Source organism: Ictidomys tridecemlineatus, chromosome 8, assembly GCF_052094955.1.
Source record: "Ictidomys tridecemlineatus isolate mIctTri1 chromosome 8, mIctTri1.hap1, whole genome shotgun sequence".
Classification (NCBI taxonomy): domain Eukaryota; kingdom Metazoa; phylum Chordata; class Mammalia; order Rodentia; family Sciuridae; genus Ictidomys; species Ictidomys tridecemlineatus.
This window is the reverse complement of record NC_135484.1, coordinates 116,685,595-116,708,030: the sequence shown is the minus strand read 5'-3', so window position 1 is coordinate 116,708,030 and position 22,436 is coordinate 116,685,595. Positions and strand designations below refer to the sequence as shown.

Sequence of the window (22,436 nt, the reverse complement as noted above, 5' to 3'; positions counted from 1 at the left end):
TCTCTCCAGAGTGTGGCCTGGAGCTTGGAGGGCTCCACGTGGAACGGGGTGGGCAGGTGTCAGTGAGAGACCCCCTTCCACCAGCGTGCTGCACCCTCCCCAGGCATGCCGCTGATCTACTGGTTCTCCCGCCGCATGACCCTGTGGGGCAGCATTTCCTTCAACCTGGCGGTGTTCATCAACATCATCATCGCCTTCTTCTACCCTTATGTGGAGGGGGCATCCACAGGTGAGGACCAGGGGTCAGTCAGCAGGGCCTGGAAGTCCACCGTGGCCCTCCTCGGGCTAGACCAAAGCCTCAGGGCCAGCCAGGCTCTGAGGGGACCAGGTGCAGACCAGGAGGAAACGCCCTGCACTGCTCTCTGGGCTTGTGGGCCATCCTGGGGAGTCAGGTGTGGCCCGAGGGACAGGCAACATCTTTGGTCTCCTGGGAGGTGGCACATGGACATGCAGGCATACACACAACCATGTGAGCCAGAGCCTGATGTGGAGGCTGCAGCTGGATAGGGCACCTCCCCTGGGCCCAGAGATGCAGGAGTAAAGGAGGCTAAAACCAGGCAACGGGAACTTAAAAGGAAAGGCTTTCAGAACCGGGAGAGCCTTGGGTTCCTGGGACCTGCGTTGGGCCAGGGTGGGCTGCGCGAGCCCTGTTCACCCCTGCTGCGCCCCCAGGTGTGCTGGGTTCCCCGCTCATCTCGCTGCTCTTCTGGATCCTCATCTGCTTCTCCATCGCGGCTCTGTTCACCAAGCGCTACAGCATCCGTCCCCTGATTGTGGCGCTCATCCTGCGCTCCATCTACTATCTGGGCATTGGGCCCACGCTCAACATCCTGGGTGCCCTCAACGTGAGTGCACGAGGGAGCCCCTCCCTGAGTCAGACCCGGGGCTGGCCTGCTGTTCCCAGGCCTGCTCTGCTCCACACCCCTTCTCTGTTGGAGTCCCAGGCTCACTGCAGACCAGTGGTTGGGTCCGTTCTGTACCTTTTCTCTCTCCCTCAGCAGCTGGGGGAATCTGGTACTCAGAGACAGACAGACAGACAGGAAGCACTTTGGAGCAGTGGCTTCAGGGCTGTCATGCATTGTGCTGGCTCTGCACAGCCCAAAGCCACTGCTCACAGATAGCCATCAAAATTTATATATTATGTCAATTTCCTGACATAAATAAATAAATAAATAAATAAAGTGTCTTAAGCAAGGCACTAACCCAGCCCCTGTAAAGGCCAGGGAGATCTCTGCCCCTATCCTCCTTTACCTGAACCTCAGTTTCTTCCTGGAGCTGGAGCACCCAGGGGCTTGTCTTCTGCTCTGAGTCCCAGGATCCCATCATTTTTGGAAACAGTTCCATTAATGCCACGCCTCCCATGCTGAGCAGGGTCAGCTCCTGTTCACCATGCTGGAGGCCCAGCCTTTGAGCATGGGGTGAGCTGGAGGCAGGGGTAGAGAGTTCAGGTAGGTGGTGGGCACTGATCTTCGTCCCCTGCACTTGTCCCCAGCTGACCAACAAGATCGTGTTTGTGGTGAGCTTCGTGGGCAACCGTGGCACCTTCATCCGGGGCTATAAGGCCATGGTCATGGACATGGAGTTCCTCTACCACGTGGGCTACATCCTGACTAGTGTCCTTGGCCTCTTTGCCCATGAGCTCTTCTATAGCATCCTGGTGAGCCTGCTGGGTGGGCGGGGGCTGGACAGCAGTGGGGAGCAGTTGAGGGGCTTCTCATGAGCTGCTAGGGGGTCCCCAGCACTCATCTCTCTGTCAGCCGTTTTGCTTCTGGGCTGGGAGGATTTTCAGAGTCTTCCGCACCCGACTCCAGCTTGGCCCCCATCTGCCCCCGCTCTCCTGGACAAGGAGGGTCAAGCCTGCACTTGGGAGCCAGACCATGGGTCTGCATGCCAGCTTGGCTGCTCCTAGCTGTGTAATTTTGGATAAGTTTCTTATCTGCCCATAGCTCAGTTTCCCTATCTGTAAAATGGAGGTGACAGCCTCTACTTTCTAGAATTACTGTGAGAATGCACGAAAACAAATTAATCCTTGAAAAGCACTTAGAGTATTTCCTAGTGCATGGCGAATGTATTCTGTGTGGCTGTCCTTCTCCCTCTCTGGCTGGCATCTGCCTGCCTGTGCCACCTTCACAGTGTCCTTGGGCCACTATACTTTCATGGTCTTAGGACTCCAGGTTCCTTCCAGAAGCCTCCCCTGACAAGGCCACTCAGCTCAGTTACTCCTGCTTGAGCCCAGGCCCCACTGGCAGAGCCGGTGGGAAATCATCCAGAGCCCAGGCAGCCCTTGGGGGTCTGGCAAGGTCCCCAGGGAGATTTTCCCTGCCCTGCAGCTCTTTGACCTCATCTACCGAGAGGAGACGCTGTTCAACGTCATCAAGAGTGTGACCCGTAATGGCCGCTCCATTCTGCTGACTGCCCTGCTGGCCCTCATCCTTGTCTACCTCTTCTCCATTGTGGGCTTCCTCTTCCTCAAGGATGACTTCATCCTCGAGGTGGACCGGCTGCCAGGCAACCACTCCAGAGGTCTCAGGGGCTTCCTCTGAGGGCAGGGATGTGTGAAGGGACTGGGCCATCCAGGGCAGGACAGACCTGAGGTTCTTATGCCCACCAGACTCCCTGCCTTTTCCTGCTGATGGATTCTGGGAAGGTCTAGCTCACACTAGTCAGCCTCCCAACTGGTCTAGCTCACACCAATCTGATCAATGGAGGGGCGGGGGATAGCCTTGGGAGGCACTTGGTTGAGTGCTGAAGCCCCTTATGACCTGTCATTTGTGTTAGGCCTGTATGCAGGGGCTCCCTGTGTGCCAGGCTCGGGTACAGAGATGCCTCCCTGCCCTTAGTGAACAGCCCAGTAGGGGCAGAGGCATGAGGACCCTGCAGCGTGGCCAGACACAGTAGGGAGCACACAGAAACAAGGGAGGTCTTCTGGAGGAAGTAATGCTGGGGACAGACCCAAGTGGCTGATAAGGCTGGGCATTTGGACTTCCTTATGACGTTGTCCTTATCCCCTATAGCCAGTCCCCTAGGGATGCCACATGGAGCGGCTGCATTTATGGGCACGTGTCACGCGGACCAGGTGGACTGTGTCTCTGGGGTGGCAATGCCTGAGGCCCTCAAAGGTGAGGGAGGTATGTTTGTGGAGTCTGGGTGGGGGCTGGGCAGAGGCAGGTGGCCTGGGTCTGAGCATGCTCTCCATTCACAGAGGATGAGGAGCTGGATAGCACGGAGCGGGCCTGTGACACTCTGCTGATGTGCATTGTCACTGTCATGAACCACGGGCTACGCAATGGTGGTGGCGTGGGTGACATTCTCCGCAAGCCCTCCAAAGATGTGAGTACCCTCTGTCCCACTCCCGAATTCATGAGGCCCAAACCCTGTCCCGATCAGCATCTGTGAAGAGTCCTGCCTTTGGGTTACAGCCAGTCAGCAGCCCGGCTCTGCTGGAACCGCCAGTGGTGGCCGCCCCCCCAACCCCGCCCAGTTCTGTGCCAGTTTCTTTGCTTTCTATGACCGTCAACTCCAGCTATGCTGTTCCTGAGCTGTCCAGTTCCCACCTCTGCCCTGCCCCCAGCTCACTGTAGATGCCACAAGGAAAGACCTTGGCAAACAAACTTCGCCCCAGGGCTAGGGAAGGTGTGAGTCAGGCTGTGGCCTCTGCTGGGCACACTGCAGGCCGGCAGCAGGGGTGGGGGCGGGCAGGGACACAGGAAAGCTGAGTCGGCTTCATCAGGAGTCCTCATGATTTGGCTCAGGCAGTCAGCCCTGAATGCAGTCCACCCCCAGCTGCTTGGGAGTGAGAAGCTACCTTCCAGCCAGAAAGAGCTTTCTAGAATGTGTGAGGCCAGGCATCCTGAGGGTGGGGCAGAGAAGTACAGAGCTGATATTTTTCTTTTTTGCGGTGCTGGGGATGGAACCCAGGGCCCTGCACATGTAGGCAAGCACTTTATCACTGAGCCCCAGCCCCAGCCCTTCGGAGCTCCTTCCCCTCACTAAAAGTTAGGGGCAGAAACAAGCCTAGACCTGCAGCCCCCGCTCCCTATGCCAGCCTCCTTCTGTAGGGCTCCCTCCTGCTGTCTTGTCTGGGCCCGCTCTTCCCAACTCCAGACTCAGGGCTTCTACTTGCAGTTCTCACTCCACAGAGCCGGATGGGGGTCCACTGCCATCCGTCCAGCCTCTGGGAGCCAGAGACCTTCATTTCCCCTGTCGGTCCCCCACTACCACAGCCCTGACCTGGTGAACTTGGGGACTACTGCCCCAGCCTCGCTGTCTCGCCTCTGCAGGAGTCTCTCTTCCCAGCCCGGGTGGTGTACGACCTCCTGTTTTTCTTCATTGTCATCATCATCGTGCTGAACCTCATCTTTGGGGTGATCATCGACACATTTGCTGACCTGCGCAGTGAGAAACAGAAGAAGGAGGAGATTCTCAAGACCACATGCTTCATCTGTGGTGAGGCCTGCTTCCTGCTGCGGTGTTGCGCAGCTGGTGGCCCAGGGGCTGGATTGTCTTCTGAGGCTGCTGGCAGCCTCAGTTCTACCCCTCCTGTAGCCACTGGAGAGCTTGTCACAAGCGGATGGCCTGAGGCTGCCTGCTAATCCTGAAACTGAGAGCTGGCCTTGTTTGCATTAGGAGTGATAGAAAGGAATGAAAAGGGACCCCAGGAGCCATTGCTTTAAACCTCAGTTAACAGATGAGGAACCTGAAGCCATCAGTGACCTTGATCTTCTGATTTCAGTCCAGTGCTTTTCCCCTCACCAGCCACCTGAGACTGAGGGGCAGAACACCTGCAGGACACATCCCTTACCCAGCTATTTCTGCTTCCCCTGGGCTCAGGGATTCTGGCATTGGTTCCGAATCTCCAGCGGCTACTGCTGGAGGGCTGCAGCTGGACAGGGGAGGATCTCCATGGATAAGTGGCTGGTGCTTTAAATAGAGTGACCTAAATAGTCCAGAGTGGGCTGTTGGAAGTGTTTATCACAAGAACTAATGTCCCCACTGCCTGGAGAGGCCCTGTCCCCTCCACAAGGTGGCCCCACCATGGCTCTTGGAGGATGATGGCTTCATTCTCACTCTCTGCACCCTCCCTCAGGTCTAGAGAGGGACAAGTTTGACAATAAGACAGTGTCCTTTGAGGAGCACATCAAGCTGGAGCATAACATGTGGAACTACCTGTACTTCATCGTGCTGGTCCGTGTGAAGAATAGGACGGACTACACGGGCCCTGAGAGCTACGTGGCCCAGATGATCAAGGTGAGAAGGAAGGCTGTGTGGGGCCGAGAGGTCTCTGCCCCAGGGCTCCAAGCCAGGCTTTCTAGAGTCAAAATGGCTGTGCACCAGAGGCCCTCCTGGCCACGCACGGCTTCCCATGGCCCCCAGGCCCTGGAGAGGAGTGGCCACGTCTGATTGCACTGTGCTGGGAGGCTTGGAGGGTGACAGCTGTAGACACTTGTTGGAAGGCCAGCAGGGAGCAAGGAGCAGCTGGAGCCAGCCCTTGGCTGCACAGAGCCCTGCCAGCTGCCCACTGCTGTGAGGGACCTTCTCACTCTCTGGAGTCAGGAGAAAGCACTCCACAGCAAACCTGTCCACCCAAACAAGGACAAGTATTGCCCTAGGCCCGGGGTTTGGTGATACTGAGCAGCTGTGGGAGTGGGAAGACTTCCTGGGGCTGCTGCTTTGTGGGTCACTCTGAGGGGGACTTTTTTCTCTTTTTTATGGGTGGTCCTGGAGGCTGAACCCAGAGGTGCTCTATCACTGAGCTTCATCCCAGCCCTTTTTTTCTTTTTTGAGATAGGATTTTGCTAAGTTGCCCAGGCTGGCCTCAAATTTGTGATTCTGCTTCAGCCATCGGGAATTGCTGGGATTATGAGTGGGCCTTTTCTAGCCTGGCAAGAGGGAGGGCAGCTTCCTTGGCCCCAGGTCATGAAGGAGTAGGGGAAAAGCTCAAAATAGCAGGCTTGGAGGAATCCAATATTGTTCAATTTCCACAGTCACAGGGGAGTGCAGACAGCAAAGATGGGAGTTCTATTTGTCTCTTGCGTCTATGGTGTAAAGGGGGCTTGGAGTACAGGTTTATCTGTTAGGCTGAGAATTCATAGCTTGCAACAAGAGCCAGAAAACTGGCTTGCTCCCTTCCCTCCCCTTTCTCCTGTCCTGGAAATGTGGCTTTGCCTGGCACGTGTCTGATGCCAGCCCTCCTTAGCAGAGCCATTTGCTCCCTCAGTTGGCCATTTGTCTGACTCGAGTCTTCCTGGGGCCTGGGGTGTGTATGTCAGGAAGGAAGGAAGGAGATTCGGGCTCTGGGTGCAGAGGCCTTTGCTGTACCCTTGGGTAACAGATGGCACTGATATCAGCAAAGGACTCAGACTGTCAACAAGGCTAATGGAAGGCCGACTGTCATGGTGGCAGAGGTTCACTGCTGGCTCCCTCTGGCTGGGGAGGACCGAGGTCAATTCATATTTTCCCATGACACATCCCTGGCAAATAATTTGTCCAGGGTGTGGCAAAAGCCTCCTGTGGAAACACTGTTTTCCTAGGCGAGGCCTCGGCACCAGGCTCAAGCCTGCTCACCCCACTGGTGGTCTCTTCCAGAACAAGAATTTGGACTGGTTCCCACGGATGCGGGCCATGTCCTTGGTGAGCAACGAGGGTGAGGGGGAGCAGAATGAGATCCGGATTCTCCAGGACAAGCTCACCTCCACCATGAAACTGGTGTCCCACCTCACAGCCCAGCTCAATGAGCTCAAGGAGCAGGTGTGTATCTGCCCTGCCCTGCCCAGCTCTGGGGTCTGATGGAAGCCCAGCCATAAAGTGGGTGGGGAGCCAAGTGTCGCAGTGCCTCCCCAACTTGGGATGTGAAGGTAGATCCCAAATATTCCTTTGTGAATTGGCTTGGGGTCACCCTTGCCCCACGACCCTGGAAGACAAAGTCAAGTGGAAGCTTGGGGCCCTTCCTGGTCCGTCCTCTTCCTCCAGCAGCCAGTTCCTCCCAGGGTCAGCGGGTGAAGGGGTCTGAAGCACCTTAGATGTCCCCTCGCCCAGAGCTTTTTCCTCTGCACCTGGCAGTGACTGCACGATAAGGCAACGCCTCCTCCAGTGTGGGGTGGTCTCCCAGCTGCACCAAATCAGGGGTTTGTGACACACTAATTGAGAACGAGGGTTTGAAAGCTGACATCTGTGCAGCACCCTGAGCGGCCCTGGCCTGTCACCAGTGTTTAACAGCAGCTGGGCCCACAGTAGGAGGGGCGTTGGGCGGCCTGACCAGGCATCTGTTTAACCCCAGATGACAGAGCAGCGGAAACGCAGGCAGCGCTTGGGCTTCGTGGACGTCCAGAACTGCATGAGCCGCTGAGAAGAGCAGTGGAAGCCCCAACAGGGGATCTTTGTCACTGGAGACTGTGTCTGGGAACAACACTGCCCCCTTCCCTTGGGTCAGGTGCCTGATGGGCCCACCAACCTCTCGAGGCGAGGTGCCCACCCAGCCTCCTGCTCCTTCTCCGCCAGTTGCCCCCTCTCTAGCCCAGGCTTTGACCAGCAGGAGGGGAGCCTAGAGCTGACAGTCCTGCCTAGAGCCCATAAGAGACTCGGAAATTCACCGGGACTCAGTTTACCTTAATGCCTTAGGGGAAGTCCTTGAGACCTCTGTTCCTCAAAGCAATAACTGACATTCCTTTGTAGTCCTCTTTGCGGGTTAGCAGTGGGGTCCCCTCTTTATCTCCAAGCACTACATTTTGGTTGCTGCCTGCCTGTGCAGGCAGTGGTAGCAATGCTGTTCCTAGCAATTTTAGGGCTTTGTTATTTAACTTATTCCAGGTGTGTGTCCAGCCCAAGTGGCTGCACGACTCCCCCTGTGCCTTGATTTGCTGGGACAGTGTGCAGACCTCACAACCCTGTCTGGGCGGCCTGATGACTCAAGGATGGACGGCCTTCCTCCTGGGCCTCACCCTGAGCTTCCTAGGGAAGTTGTGTGCAGGGGACAAGGTCGGACCTGTGTGAGTGGCTGTTTTTTGACTGCTTGTTTTTTCTCCTTTTGGTGTAATGTTTTACAAAGCCTTTATCCCAAGAACTAATATGTTAATTTCCTTAAATAAATTAATAGAAGTCTAGCCCATTGAAAAGGATGTGTTTGTTGTACTCACTTGGGGACTATGGGGATCAACTGGCAGAGGACAGGAACATGATCTGTTCTCTTGGGCTTCTAGGAGATGCTCTGAGCGACATCTGTGATTTCTAAAAGGGCTCCCCGGACAAAACTATATTTCTGGTTTCCACTGGGATTCTTTGTAACTTATTCTGTGTATTTCAAAACACCCCAAGGTCTCTAGGAGCCCAGTCCTGTCTTATACCTAGAGGGGTACTACTCCCTGCCTCGCCCCTCCTCTCAGCAGTGGGAATGGGAATGTCTACTAGTACAAGCCAAGATACCCTGGGGTAGTACAGCCTTCTGTCCATAGCCTGCAGGGCCTCTTCCTGTGGCCTTCCACAGAACCTGTCCTGTACTGAATCACAACCTGAGGCTCCACCTGGCCATGGCGTGTCAAGACTTTGCTGTCCCTTATGACGACTGAGTATGCGGGCCAGGGACAGAGGTTTGTGCTCCGTCCTTCTCTGAGCCAGCGGGTACACACAGGATTCACATCTCTTGGCTGTCCCCCTCCCAGCTGCTGTGTCTGCAGCATGATGCCCTTTTAGATATTTGCTGCTGGTTTTGGCTTCCTCCCAGCAGCTCCTATAACAACAGGGAAACTGAGAACCCTACTGGGGCCACCAGACCCTGCTGGCAAGTTGCAGCTCCCAGGGCTGTCAAGAAGCACCTATGTGGAGGCCTTGCCAGCCCCCTCCCAGGCCCACGAGGGACCTGCACTTCCTCTCCCCAGGAGCCCTCCCTCCCCGTCCCCTTCTGGTGGACACTCACACAGCATCTCTGCTTGGGCAGAAACCTGCCTTACTATGGAGGGGTCTTCCTTTTCATGACAGCTGAGTGAGATTTCCAAATTGTGGGTCGGGGGAAGTTGGGTGGTTTTATTAACAATGGTGACATATGAAACTCCACTTAGGTACGTGGGCGAGATAAGACCCGGGCCCAGGTCTTGTGCTTCTCCTCAGGACTCTTGGGGGCAAACTTCTCCTGCAGTTTCTTCCACATGCCCTTATTCATCTCCTTAAACTCTTCCAAAGTGTCTGCACAAGGAGGTAAAGAGAGAGAGAGATGCTGAAGTCTACAACTTGACTATGTGGATGGCCCCTCGTGCTTTCCCCGAAAAGCACACACTGCTTCCACAGAGTGTGTTCCTAAAAAGAGAAGTGTGGACCAGCCTCTGAAGGCCAGGTTACACGGGATTAATAAGGAAATGACTGCTCATGGTGACTGAGATAGCACACACAGTGGTCACCTGTGCCTCTTCACCCTCAGAATCTAAGCAGGGCATGCCTGTTCCACAGAAGGCAAAGAAATGGTACCGTAGTGTCAGCTATGCAGCCCGTGACTTTATTGCCACACCTGCCTACTCCACATAGACCTTGCTATCGCCATACTTCAGATTGGAAACTGAGGCAGAGGGAGGATAAGTAACTCGCTCAGGTCACACAGCTAGGAAGTTGGGCAGCTGAATCCAGCCCTGGAGGTGTGGGTCCACTGCATGCTGCGGAGTGAGCAACATGGGGAGGGAAGTGGACTTGGACCCGAATCCCTGTCATTGACCTTCGGGGCCCTCAAGCAAATCCCTGAACCCTCTGAGGCTCGGGTTCCTGATCTATAAAATGAGGACAAAGCACAAACATCAAAAGTTGTAAGGATTAAAGAAATACTGGAGGCAATGACTCTAAAAGCAGGAGGGCTGGCGAGAGCTGGGGGGACCCTTGTTTGAGAAGACCCCCCCCCCCTCACACCTAGCAGGGTCTCGGCCTTCACACTGTTGACTTTTTGAACCGGGTAATTTTTTTTTTGTGGCTGGCTGTCCTTATGTTGTAGGATGTGTAGCAGCATCCTGACCTCTACTCACTAGACACCATTGTATCCCTGCTCTCACCAGCTGTGACAACTATTCTCCCCCAGCAGAAGGTCCCTGGTCTATGGTGTCTTCAGGACTGTTTCATGATAACTAGTTTCACCTGTATTTTAGATTTAGGTACCCTAATTCCCATAGTATGCTTTGACTCTCATAGTCCAAATTTTCATCTGTTAACAAAGCTTCCAGAGAAAAATAATTTCTTTTTTGAACAAAAGAGGCAACATAAATATTCATTACCATTTGTGGTCAGTGGGCTCTTGACTAAATTGGGACATGCACTATGCTTCAGCTGTGAGTACAAACTCTCCCCCAGGGACTTTTGGTGACACTGCAGGATCCCTGTCCACCTACATGGCTGCTGGGCCCTCAAAGTCTATCACTATTCGGTGCTACAGGTCTCTTCTTGTCCCATCAGAAGAAACATCTCTAAAAAGTTGCAACAAAAATATGAAGCTTGCCTGAAAACAAATTATCAGCAAATTTCCTAGGGCCGAATTCCCCGCCAGAACAGGCTGCAGCTCAGCAGGAAGCGGCATCTCCCAGGCCTTGTTTCTGCCTGTGGCTCACTCGGAGGCCTCCTGAAGGCTAATGGGCAGAGGCAGGGCCTCTGGAACTTATTCCCATCCTAATTTCAAGCTCAAACTTTGCTTAAGCTCTCTGGGCCTTCACAGTGACAGTGGGCACTTGGTAATTATATGGCAGGGACATAGAAGTAAATTTAGAAATTAGGGGAAAAAATGCCAATAAAGAGATTCTGCCTGGTCAAAATTATCCTGATTTTTCTGAGAGTCAACATACAACAAACAGCAGGTGACACCGCCAAATTTTAATCTGCTGCAAAGGGTAAGAGTTTTCTAGAAGGTCAAATCCCCAAAACTTAGTTTCTGAAAGCTGCCAGAAGAGAAGGAAAAAGAAATTTCTAGAGTACCAGATGGCAAATGTTTCAGGGCCATGCCCTCCCAGAAAAGGTTAGCCTATTTTTGTATATAATATCCTTGGCAATAAAAATAGTAATTTTCCAGTACCTGCCTACTTTGACCCTGGCTCCCCCGCCCCCACCTCCTTTCAGTGACAATGGATATGGGGAAGTAGGGAGGGGCTGGGCTGGGCAGGGGGTTTCCTTTCTTGTTAACTGGGGTCTGTCAATAACTCCAAAACATACAGTCGGACCCCTATCTAACCCACAGATTGTGTCCCCTGGGTCAGATAACTCATAAGCGGATATCCCCATACACGTTTATTGAATGGCTTTTTGTTTTAATTAAAACCCTCATTGTTTATAAGACCCCCTTAGGACCATAAAAATAAAATTATTTTCCTTCCATCCTGATTTCAATGACTTCCATTTGGCAAATAAGTATTCCCCTGCTCTCTGCTGCCCAGCTTTGAAATTAACAGCACTAAAGATAGATTTTCTTTTCCAAATCATGTCTTTGACCTTCTTTACATTCTATAGCCAAAAAGCGTGGGCCTTGTAGCTTCAGAATTTCCTCTGGGCTATTCCACAAAGGCTTTCCATCACCTTGGCTTTGTCTTATAAATAATTCCTCTAGGCATCTCAAACTCAAAAAGAATCACTTATAAACCAACCAGAAAGGGTAACTGTGCTTTCAATACCTGTGGACAGGATCAGTTTGTACTCTTCCACGGACAGGCCACTGAAGGTAGTGTCTCTGGGGCGGGGATACTGGCACAGGGGCAGGAGAAAGAATGGAGGGAGAAGATTAGTTTGGCAGCACACCAGCTTTGCTCTCTGACCACAGTTCATCAGGGCCCTGGACATCCAGAGGCAAGAAGAGCAGCGCCACCTTGAGGTCAACACTAGTTCTTGCTAGAACCAGAAGGGTCCTGAGCAGGCAGCTTGAATGAACAAACAAATCCCCTAGAAAACGCATTCAACTCCTTGGGTGAGGCCCAGGGTTCTGGGTGGGGCCCCTGAATCTGCTTTTCTAACTCATTCCCAGGTGATGCTCAAGTTGCTGCTAACGGATCACATTTTGAGTAGAGAGGATTTAGAGAAGAATGTAGGCTTTCCATTTGGCCATGTCTATTTGTGGAGTTACTGAACATATTTTTCAAGTCTGGGAAAACCGTACTAAGTAGAATTCGACAGTAGTCACATCAGGGCTGAGCAAAAGCACAGCTCTGTCTGCTGGGGCTTTCCCAGCCACCCCATCTTCATCAGAGTGTGAAGTATCAGTTCCATCAACGTGGATGGGAAAATACGTAAGAGATCCAATGGCTGTCACACACTCCCAGGAGCACACAATGGCATATAAAATATATGGCTGTTATTCATAATTTTAAAAAGCTTTTATTTAGGTGACCTAAAACCTCTACTAGGCACCTTTGTTAGCCTGTTGAAATTGCTGGTTACATTTGAAAGTAGGAAAACCACCATTCTTTACAAAACATTGTATAATCAGATTTTCAATGTTCTTGGCCCACCAACAGAGGCTGGGATGTAAAAGCCCGCAGCCCACTCACCTTGTGTTTGTAGTAGTTTGAATGGAGTCGTGCTAAGCTCTCGTACATCTGATCACAGGCCTCAGGCTCTGCAATCTGAAAGACAAAGAGGCCCAGAGAAGTGAGCACAGGAGTCCAGCCCCACACAGGTCTGTACCTGGAAGGAGGGCCATAGGTAATGAGGTATTCATAGGGAGCTGCCTGCAGTTGGCACAGCCTCTCTGCTCTGTGGGGAGCACACCTGGCCTACAGCTCCTGTTGTTCGGAGTCACCTTTCTGGAAGAAGGGCTCCACCTCATCAACTTCCCAACCTCAGAAAACCCCCATCAATCGACCAGCAAACAAACATGTGCTGAACATCTGTGGCTAGTGACCCCCTAGGCCAGCACAACAAAAACCCTAGGCTTGGAAAGACAAACTTAACAAAGGGAATGCCAGGGGCAGTGTGGACTCCGGGAATCCTGAAGAGAGCCTAGCAGGAATGAGGGAGGCCTCATTGATGGAGGGGAGGAGGTTAGGGAGGCAGGATGCTGGGTACACTGCAGACCAGTCCAGTCTACTGAGGTCTAGGCTGAAAAAAGAAAGCTTTTTGCATTAAACCTTCAATATGAAATGTAGTAAACAGAGATTCCTTAATAAAGAAGAAAATAGAGATTCTTTAATGAAAGACCAAAAAAAAAAAAAAAAAATCACCTTCACTTCCATTGGTGGTAAGTGGAGCTCCTGAAACTATGAGGGAAACCTGCAGGAGGCAGGATTTCAGATGGGACAGTTGAGCTGAGGGGGCCCAAGATGGAGACTCCAGCTGGGCCCTGCCAGGAAGGAGATGGTCCAGGCCTTGAGGACAGAGGGGAGAAATTACAGGTCCTCTGGGTGCCTGAGGCAGTGGTGCACCTGCTGGAAATTCCTGGAAAGATAGGCAATGTACTCAGGAAAAGATGGTTCTCCCCTCATACCTCTTTTAATCTTCCCATTCCTCTACCTTTGCTCCTATTTATCTATATAGTTCCTTACATTTTTTTTTTTTTGGTCAAGAATTGTGAAAGCTCCCTAAAATAAAACTTTCTTTTATATTTTTTCCCAGAATTCAAATGATGGATTTTTCCTAACTTGCATTCTTTCTTGAAGACGACAGTATATGAATAAGTCAGGAATTAAGTGTTTTAATAAGGCCGCTTTGCTTCTGCCTCTGTGTGCATGTCAAATGAGGTTTCACTTTACAGCAAATAAAGACAGCCCATCATTTCGTTCCGCCCGACCCACCCTTGGTTCAGGCTACTCAGTCAGGAGAAAGCCCAGGAAGTTGCATGACAAGAAGGATGATGGCTGCGCACTGGACAGTGTCTACTGAATAACAATCAAAGGCAGGATCTGGGTGTACAAAACTGAGCGAGGTATGAGGCCAGTGTCTGCCAGTAGGCATCTGGGTGGGAAGGGCCAAGAAGACAGAAGTGGGCAGCCACACCTTGGAGGAACACCTTTGGCACATTAATTCTTCAGGAAGCACACACAGCCAAGGGCCTCTACAGACAACAGAACTCCAGGTTTGGTGCACACCTGTAGCCAGCTGCTTGGGAAGTACAAGCAGACGAGGTTGCAAGTTTGAGGCCAGACAGGGCAATTTAACAGCCCTGTCTCAAAATTTAAAACAGCGCTGGTACTGTAGCTCAGTGAAACGCCCTTGCCTGGCACGGCAGGACCTGGGTTCAATCACTAGCACCACTTTCTCAACACCAACACGTACTTTAAAAATAATAATTGCCACATTCCCTTTATTGCTCTCTATCTGAATACATGTATTTTTCTTTGGCAAATCCATTAAGAGTAAAAGCATAAGGCCAATTGGCCCCATGATATCTTCTAAGAACAAGGACATTCTCTTATGTGACCATAGCTGGATGATCATACTGAGGACACCTGACACTATTATCTAATCCTCTGTCCACATTCCAATTGTGGCCAACAACTCCATCCACCTCTTGCAGAGCAGAGGGCCCCCTACTGCATTCCACTGTCATGCGCCTCCAGCCTCCTTTCATCCGGGACAGGTCCTCAGTCCTCCTTTGTCCCCAGACGTTGCCATTTTTGAGGTAGGCTGGTTGACTTAACCTTTCTTTTTAAAGAAAAGATAATAATAGCCCCTACTTTCCAGGGTGGTGTGGGGGTAAATGAGGTAATGCCTGGACTGTTCCGAATTCCAGGCCTGGAACGCTGGTGATGGGGTAGTGTTTGTTACCATCATTAGCAATAAACAGCTGTAGCAGCAGACACAGGTCCCTACCTCACAAACTAAAAGAGGAAAGAGGCTGTTCAGAACAACCCTGGTGGTGGTGCATAAAGGGGGGGGTGTATGGGGTGCCGTGGGCCTGCACCGGGGGCACCAATCCTGCTGGAGAGCCAAGGAGAGGTACTAGAGAATGGCCAAAAGATACCAAGAAAGGGTGCACTCCAGGCAGGGACCAGGTGAAGCAGGAGGCAGCAGTCAAGGGTCAAGGCAGCAGGGCGTGGGTCAGAGTGGCTGGTGCACACTAGAGTACTGCGCTGGAGGAGGGAGTGAAGATGGAGGAACCATGGAGGCCTTGTATGGACCTGACCCAGACAACTCCTGGTGGGCCACTGGGTACTCCATGGTCAGACCAAGAGGCTCATGACCCCTGCTGTCTGAATGAGCAACTGTCAGCTGCTCTCTGATGGCCACTCATATGCACCTTCCTATCATTGTCCCAGCCCAGCACTCAGGAAAGGCATCCCTCGCTGCCTGCCTTCTTCCAGCACTTGGGGGGTTCCCATCCCCCGCTTCCTGATCAAACTCATGTTCCACCAGATTTGTGCCTCAGCAATCTTGACCGCGGAGGTGCCCCTCTGCTCCTCCCTGGTGAGGTGCCAGAGGGCTGCCTAGCTCCTTCCCTCCACACTTTCAAGATGCTGAAGAAGGTGTCATCCTTCCCACTTCTAACTGGTGGCAGTGCAGACAAGAGGGACGCAAGGGGGGAGGGTGCACCCTTACAGATAGCTGTTCCTGTGAGAGAAAACTGCAAGAAGGTCTAAGTGCAAAAATAGAGGACCCTCTGGACTCCCTCAACCTCTTAAAGGTCATCAGTGTCTTCTTGACAGTTGACATAATGCCTGGAGCTCAACTCATTATCTGAGAAGGAGCTAAACACCTCCGAGTCCTAAAAATGGACTTGTCATCCAATGTACCATTTGAGGTTAGAAAGTGCCTACATGAAGCTTTAAAAGTAGCTCAGAGGAGATGATGGGACTTTGAGGTATACCAATTTCTAGAAGTTCTTGTTGCCTAAGGAGAGATGGAGCCATGGCCACACTAGCCCCAGGTCAGCAACTAAACAAGTCTCGTTTCCTACTTAAAAGGCTATCAATGAAGACACCTGATTCCAGAAGCCTTGCCACACACATACATCTTACACTTTATTCAGACTCTAGCACAAACACTCCTGAATTTTGAGATATACAGTTTTCTGATATATTCTGTACTCTTATAAGTAGTCTTATTGACAAGGTTTAAATTACCTGGTTTTGCATTCACACCTAATGAGATTACAGACATTTTTAGGACTAATAGCAGTGCTGGGTCTGAAAAAGGTAGCAGTAGGAACATTATGAAAAATTCAGCACGGCTCCCTAAATGTGAATAAAATAGATGTTCAACTGACAAAATGTCCTTTATAGCTCTATTTTTGCTCCTTTTGCATTTCCCCTGCTCAGTCGTCAGTAAATTTCTCTTTACCATATTAAACTTTTATACATACAAATCTACATCAGTGCCGCAGGCACTGATTTCGATTTTCAAAATTGAATTTTGGGTGGTGACAGCAATTGGTACAGCAGACCCTATTCTAGTCACACAAAGGGACACATAAGCACTTTTGGGAAAGGGTGTTGCAAATTGCTTTGCTAATTAAGGTAGAGCTGGATTTGGTCCAGGAGGATCTATGAAAAAAAGGTTTTCATGACTTGGTAATGAACTTCTGAAATGAGTTCATTCTGTTATGGAGCTTACTCCTTTCAATTCAACTGGATTATCTATTTCTTGAGTACCTACTATGGAGAAAATATTCTGCTTGGGGACTGTAGGGGACACAAAAAAGACCTAGCCTTGGCTCTAGAGAGTCAAGTTGAGGATAGAAGATGCATATACATAAAAAAATCAGCCATGCCCTGGTTATGTGGAACTAAGCGGTACAGCTACACAACACTGGCACTGCATATCTGGGGGTGGGACAGGAGCTGTCGCCAGGCCAGGCTGACTGGGCAAGTGGGTGGGAGGGATGGAGTTTGATCACAGCATAGAATAAGGGGTATGCAGTCCTTATCTCTGGACTTCAGCCTGAGTGACCTGTGGATCAGAGAAGTGACTGGGAAGACAAGGCACAAAGAGGCTCAGGACAAGGGCCAAGGTAGGAAGGGCTCTTAAGTGGAATCCAGGGAGGACTTCAAGGGCCTGAGATGCCACAAAATTCTTCTTAAACTTTGTGTGTTTGGGTTTTGGGCGTGTGGGGTAGAGTGGCTCACAGGTATGAGTCTCCAAGGTTAAGAACCACTTGTGTTACAGCCAGTTTAGGAGACAATGAGGACACCTTTGCTGGGGCTTCTGGTGGAGTGGTGAGAAGCAGGGCTGGAAACAGTCTGGACCCTTGGACATTAAGGATCAGAGGGCACTGAAGGCTCACAAAGTTGCCTGCCACTTGTCTGGGAGGCAGCAAGCAGATGCTAAAGCTCTTTTGAGTAAAGTAGTGACCACTAGAAGCGGTCAAGAATTCACCCCTTTAGGAGATGCACCTGCATCTTTAAAGATGCACAGATGAACAGAGCTTCTTGGTCTAAATATTATCTTACTCATTCTGCCCCCAGAGTTGGAAGAGAAAAATGACGGAAATGGTTCCATTCATTCCTAGAGATGACTCTTCTCACAATCCTACTTTGTAGTGGGCTCAAGATCTAACTACAAACAGCATAACCTGTTCTTAGGCCACTCCTCAAAAACCTGACTTCAGGGGCCAATATATAGGAGTGAGCAACACTGAGATGGCTTCACTACAGCCAGCACGTGCCAAGCAGCTGGGGGATAAGTTCCCTGCTACTTTGAGATGTCAAAGACTAGGCTTCCATTGGACAGCTACAGAAAAACCTTTAAATACTCCTTTGAAAAGGTGGAAGTATCATTTATATTGCTAGAAACTCAAGACAAAGTTTAACTTCTTTCAAACAGCACCAATTATTTAATCCTGGATACAATACAACTGCAATGGCTCACCTAGCAGGCACGCCCTCTCTGGACAGCAGTATTTCCAGGCTGTCCCCAGAGCTGGCCCGTGCTGAGGTTGGTGTGCAGTAAAGATCTTTCAGGAAGCTGCTTGTTCGCATAATAAACTCATTAGAAAGATCTGCTCCTTTCCCTGTTGTTAAGTCAACAATCACAGTTGTTCTGCCACCTTCCCCCATGTTGTGATTCTTTTATGATGCTCTCAGTGCTACAGGGAACATGTATTCTTTTAAGGAAATTGTATTTAAAGGGGGCAAAACCCATAAACATGCACTTTAAAAAATGAACAATACGATAGAGGGTGTAAGAGGTGTTACATGTGCTCCAGCTTCCCACTGCTACCTCCCTTCCTGGTGGGTCAGGGTGGACCATGAGACTCCCCAAAGGGCATTCTGAGGTGGAATAAATGGAGGCAGCGGTATTCGTGAATTATTGTATTCTAGTAGGCCTGTCTTTTCTTCACTGGTGTCCCACTGAGGTCCATCTTTCTTCTCATCCACACTGGGGAGGTAGTAGGTGTGGCAAAGAAAAGCAGGTGGGCAAGGGCAGGGAGATGTTGAATTTTTTTTGTCTAAACTAACCGTGGACCAAAATAGTTTGAGCAGGGAATGAAGGGAAGGCAGAGGCCTGCTGCTCATGGAACAAGAGACTGTTCTAGCAAGATATAACTCAGGAGAAGTGGCAGCTGAAGAATGGCCAAGCTCAATGGAGACACTGCCAGACCAGTGCTAGGACACCTGGCCCGTTTCTTACTTGACCAGCTACAGGGGGACCCCAAGTGGTTTATTTTTCTGATTTTGTTCCCTTCTCTATAGAATGGGAATAGTTGTAGCTACCTCAGATGGCTACACGAAGGATTAAATTAAATCTCTTTCCATGTCTGCACCTCTGAGTTATGCAGGAAGTCAGGGCACTAAGAAGAGGCCTGCCTGCTTCTTTCCTCAAAAAGATTGCTTCAACAGAGCTGCCCTCCCCAGGTGCAGTCTTCTTCCTGGCAAGTGGCATAACCAAGGTGTGGGGGGGGGACACATACCTCCACTTCCTGCCAGTTTCACGAAGAGTCAACCAGAACCACCTTTCTTTCTCAAGGTCTTTATATATGACCTAGGGGGTGTCAGTGAGTGTGTCTCACAGTACTGTTCTCAACTCCAGCAAGGGGCTGTTTTCTCCAAAAATGATCACAAAGATTTACTAAGCCCAGGCGCATTTTTCAGGTGACATCAGGATGAGGTACTATGACAGCAGTTCTGAGTAATGTGCCTGCTGCCATCATGATGCACTGGTTCACTCTACCAGGAACGCATTCATCAACTGCTAAGGAACTATCAGCGGAGCCATGACTTGCATCTGGAGCTATGACTCAAATCTGTGTGGGCCTTCAACTGATCAGGAACTGTCTTCCTGGGTGATGTTTAACTCCTGAAGAGAAAGCTCTCCCCTCCTTGCTGGCTGCTCTTACACTAACAATCAAATAGATGACTGTTATACTCTTGCTTCCCCAGGAATCTAGCCTCTGACTGCCCATCTATAAGATCTTTGTTCCTAAGGATTAGGTTGTCCCTCTTATGTAGTTCCTGCAGTTCCACATGAAAGTTCCAAACTGATTCTTTTTTTTGGGGGGAGGGGGGTGGTAACAGGAATTGAACTCAGGGGCACTCAAGCACTGAGCCACATCCCCAGCACTATTTTGTATTTTATTTAACGACAGGGTCTCACTGAGTTGGATCCTGAGTGCAGCATGACCCTCTCCACTTCCCAGAAGTCCTGGGCTAAACGTTCCATCCATGCCACAATTCAAGCAGTGTGCTCTTGCTTCATTAGGTGGCTGGTTTGGTTCTGTATAGGGCTAAGGTGCAGAAAATCATGTCCTGTTTTGATAGGCCAAGCTCCACAAGTCATTTCTTCCAATTATATGCGTTATATATCTCACTTCATACCTCTGACCTCTTGCCTGAGTCCAGGCTCAAGTATCTCATGGCCTACTTGACATTTCCAATTGGAAGTCAATCCACTTGGCATCTCAAGTTTTATGTTCTAACGTCAAACTGGTGATGTTCTTGCCACACCCCACATGTTCCTCATCTAGTCTTTCCCACTTTAGTAAACGACACCCAGATGCTCAGTCCAAAAAAATAAAAATCTAGATGTTGACCCTTGTCCTCTCTCTCCTTTTACCTCACATGGGATAAGATAAACAAGTGAATAAGTCCCATTGACATGATTTGCAAATTACAACCCAAATCCTCCTACTTCCATTTCCTGGGCTGCCATCTTCATCTAAGCCACCTCCATCTCTTGTCTAGGATCCCAAAGTGAGTTTCCCTCCAGCCTCAGTGTTTTAGTCCTTGCTCTCTATAATCCCATACAACCAAATCAACCTTTTTAAAAAAATGAGTAAATTAAGATCCAGGTATGGTGGTATACGTTCGCAATCCCAGCAACTTGGGAGACTGAGGCAGGAGTATTGCCAAATTCAAGGCCAGATTCATCAAGTTAGCCAGGGCATGGCTCAAAAGATTACAAAAAAAAAAAAAAAAAACAAAAAAAACAGTGGGGGGGGGGCCGCTGGACTAGGGGATGTATGTAGCTTGGTGGTAGAGCACCCCTGGTTCAATCCCCAGTACTGGAAGAAAAAAAAGTAAATTAGGTCAAATCAATTCCAGAGTAAATGTCCCCAATGATTTTCCCTTCCCTGTGATAAGACCTAACTCCTAATCAGAGCCTTTAAGAAGCTCTAGTGCCTGGCTCCTGATCACTCTGGACCTCAAAATCTTACCAAAGTTCATCTCACTCACCACTCTCCAGTCATCTGGGCTTTCTTTCTGTTAACATGTCCGTCTAATTTCCTTCTTCCCAGTGCCTAGAACACCATTCCCACCCAAGTGCACACCATGGCTGATCCTCCTTCCTTAGGTCTCACCCATGTGCCACCTCCTCAGAAAGGCCTATGGAGGCTAATATTACCTTTATCATGCTACCCTATTTTATATCCATCACAGTACTTGTCTGAACTGTTTTATTTAGGTCTACTTGTTCACTGTGTGCTGAACTAGATTGTAAAATCATGAGGGTAAGATCCTACCTAATTCACTGTTGTCTCCCCAGCACTCAGGATAGTTTCTGGCACATGGTAGGTGCTCAATGCTGTATTAATGAATGAATGAATGAAATCCAGAGCACAGCACCAACCTGGATGAGAGCAAGAAGGCCTACTACTCACAGACAAGGTCCTGAGTAGAGAACCCAAACCTCCTGCACAGGCGTACAAGGGCTCAGGAAGGCAGCAAAGGCCTAGTGGAGATCATCGGGGATCGGCTAAAAAATGTACACATTACGAAGTAACCGCACCATATTATGAAAACTGCATCACCACCTGAGACAGGTGCTGTGGGGTTTCAAACCTGATAGCATCTTGAATCACGTGGGGGGCTTTTGAAAAATACCAAGGCCTTACCTCCAACTATTCTGATTCAATAAGGGCATCTGAATTTTTAAAATCCTCCCTCGGTAATTCCAAAGTGCAGCTAGGTGGGAGCGCTGAGTGGAAAGAGGGGGCGCTTTGCTCCTAATTCCAGGGCTTCAGTGGACCGCACGTGTGCTCAGTGGGAGGAACGCGCAAGCGCAGGACCGCCACTCTCCCGCCCCTGGCTCGTCCTTTCCTCCCCTCGCCCCAACCGTCTCCCGACCGGTCACCTGAGTGTTTTCTCCCTCCCGAAAGGCCTGTGCTACCCGCTGCCGCAGGTAAGCGCCCAAGTCCCGGCCCCGTTTGGTCTCGTCCACTGGCCATTCCTCACAGAGCTTAAGGAAACGGCGGTAGCGGCTAGCCGCCATTTTGGGCGCCGCTTGTCCCCACCCCTAGGGGAGGAGTCAGCAGGCCGGCTGGCGCTTGCGCACTAAAACTCGCCGGTCGGCCCCGGTGGGCATGCGCAGTTCTGCGGTGGCCCGCCGCTCTCCGGGAAGGGGCGCTGCTTCCCTGTTATCTGCAAACTCAACCAAATTCAGTCTTCGTTCTCCTGGAACTCGCCCAGCTCCCAGGGGCGAGGCAGACGCGGAGTACCCTAGGGACAGCTTTTCTTTTCTTTTTCAATGACTGCACAAGCTTGAGACTAAAGAACTGTCCTCAGAGACCTCTGCTGTTTTGCATAAGCGAATACATTTGCATGTAAATACAGGTTGTTATTGGATGAAGATGTGTTTGAACTTAATCTCGTAGCGCACACATGCTGTTCGTCCCCCTTCCCTTCTCCTTACTGCCCCCTCATCGGTCAATACCACTTGGAACTCTGCCACAGTTCCTTCTTCTGCGAATCTCAGCTACCGCCCCCACACCGCCCCATTAGTAGCCTTTGTAAAACACCGCCAGCCCCATCTCCCAAGCCAGGCGCTTTTTCCTGGAATGAACAAGTTTCCTAACTGAGCAATGTAAGCTAGGTTGCTTAGGTCTGGACAAACTTTTTTTTTTTTTTAAATAGTCTATTATTTTGATTGTGGTGAAATACCTAAAAATAAAATTTACCATCTTATCCATTTTTAAATATATAGTTCAACAGTATTAAGTAGATTCTTCATATTGTGCAACCATTACACCGTCCATCTCCACAATTCTTTATCTTGTGAGTTATACTGATTAAACAATAACTCTCTATATTTCCTCCCTCCCCACCACCCCACCCGGCCCCTGG

At 50.4% G+C, this 22,436-nt stretch overlaps 2 protein-coding genes across 7 annotated transcripts in view; one reads left to right on the top strand and one right to left on the bottom strand.

Annotated features, from left to right (window-relative positions):
• The window catches only part of Itpr3 (inositol 1,4,5-trisphosphate receptor type 3), a 63,996-nt gene extending 55,897 nt beyond the window's left edge, over window positions 1-8,099 (top strand). For 4 of the 6 annotated variants that reach the window (XM_078020187.1, XM_078020188.1, XM_021722016.3 and 1 more), the window contains 10 exons: window positions 104-229; window positions 673-845; window positions 1,493-1,657; window positions 2,331-2,523; window positions 3,015-3,128; window positions 3,203-3,330; window positions 4,281-4,446; window positions 5,087-5,247; window positions 6,586-6,747; window positions 7,277-8,099. In XM_078020187.1, the coding sequence (XP_077876313.1) occupies window positions 104-229; window positions 673-845; window positions 1,493-1,657; window positions 2,331-2,523; window positions 3,015-3,128; window positions 3,203-3,330; window positions 4,281-4,446; window positions 5,087-5,247; window positions 6,586-6,747; window positions 7,277-7,345 (1,457 nt within the window). In that variant the 3' untranslated portion in view covers window positions 7,346-8,099. The remainder of the gene's footprint in view (window positions 1-103; window positions 230-672; window positions 846-1,492; window positions 1,658-2,330; window positions 2,524-3,014; window positions 3,129-3,202; window positions 3,331-4,280; window positions 4,447-5,086; window positions 5,248-6,585; window positions 6,748-7,276) is intronic. The other 2 variants (XM_005318804.4, XM_078020186.1) reach the window with 1 other exon arrangement.
• Window positions 8,100-8,995: 896 nt separating this feature from the next.
• Window positions 8,996-21,634, bottom strand: Uqcc2 (ubiquinol-cytochrome c reductase complex assembly factor 2). The gene is made up of 4 exons (XM_005318803.5): window positions 21,448-21,634; window positions 12,492-12,566; window positions 11,622-11,691; window positions 8,996-9,174 (listed from the first exon to the last, which is right to left on the bottom strand). The coding sequence occupies exons 1-4, from the start codon at window positions 21,583-21,585 to the stop codon at window positions 9,047-9,049; spliced, it is 411 nt and encodes a 136-aa protein (XP_005318860.1). The 5' UTR covers window positions 21,586-21,634; the 3' UTR covers window positions 8,996-9,046.
• Between the last annotated feature and the right edge of the window lie 802 nt (window positions 21,635-22,436).

Bases quoted from the DNA above. Each gene is read 5' to 3' on its own strand.
- Uqcc2 (XM_005318803.5), bottom strand. From the start codon at position 21,585: ATGGCGGCTAGCCGCTACCGCCGTTTCCTTAAGCTCTGTGAGGAATGG. The intron at 12,567-21,447 runs GTGACCGGTCGG...TTTGTCTTTCAG, and splicing joins GGGAGGGAGAAAACACTCAG to ATTGCAGAGCCTGAGGCCTG. The intron at 9,175-11,621 runs GTATTGAAAGCA...CTCCTTGTGCAG, and splicing joins CAAACTGATCCTGTCCACAG to ACACTTTGGAAGAGTTTAAG.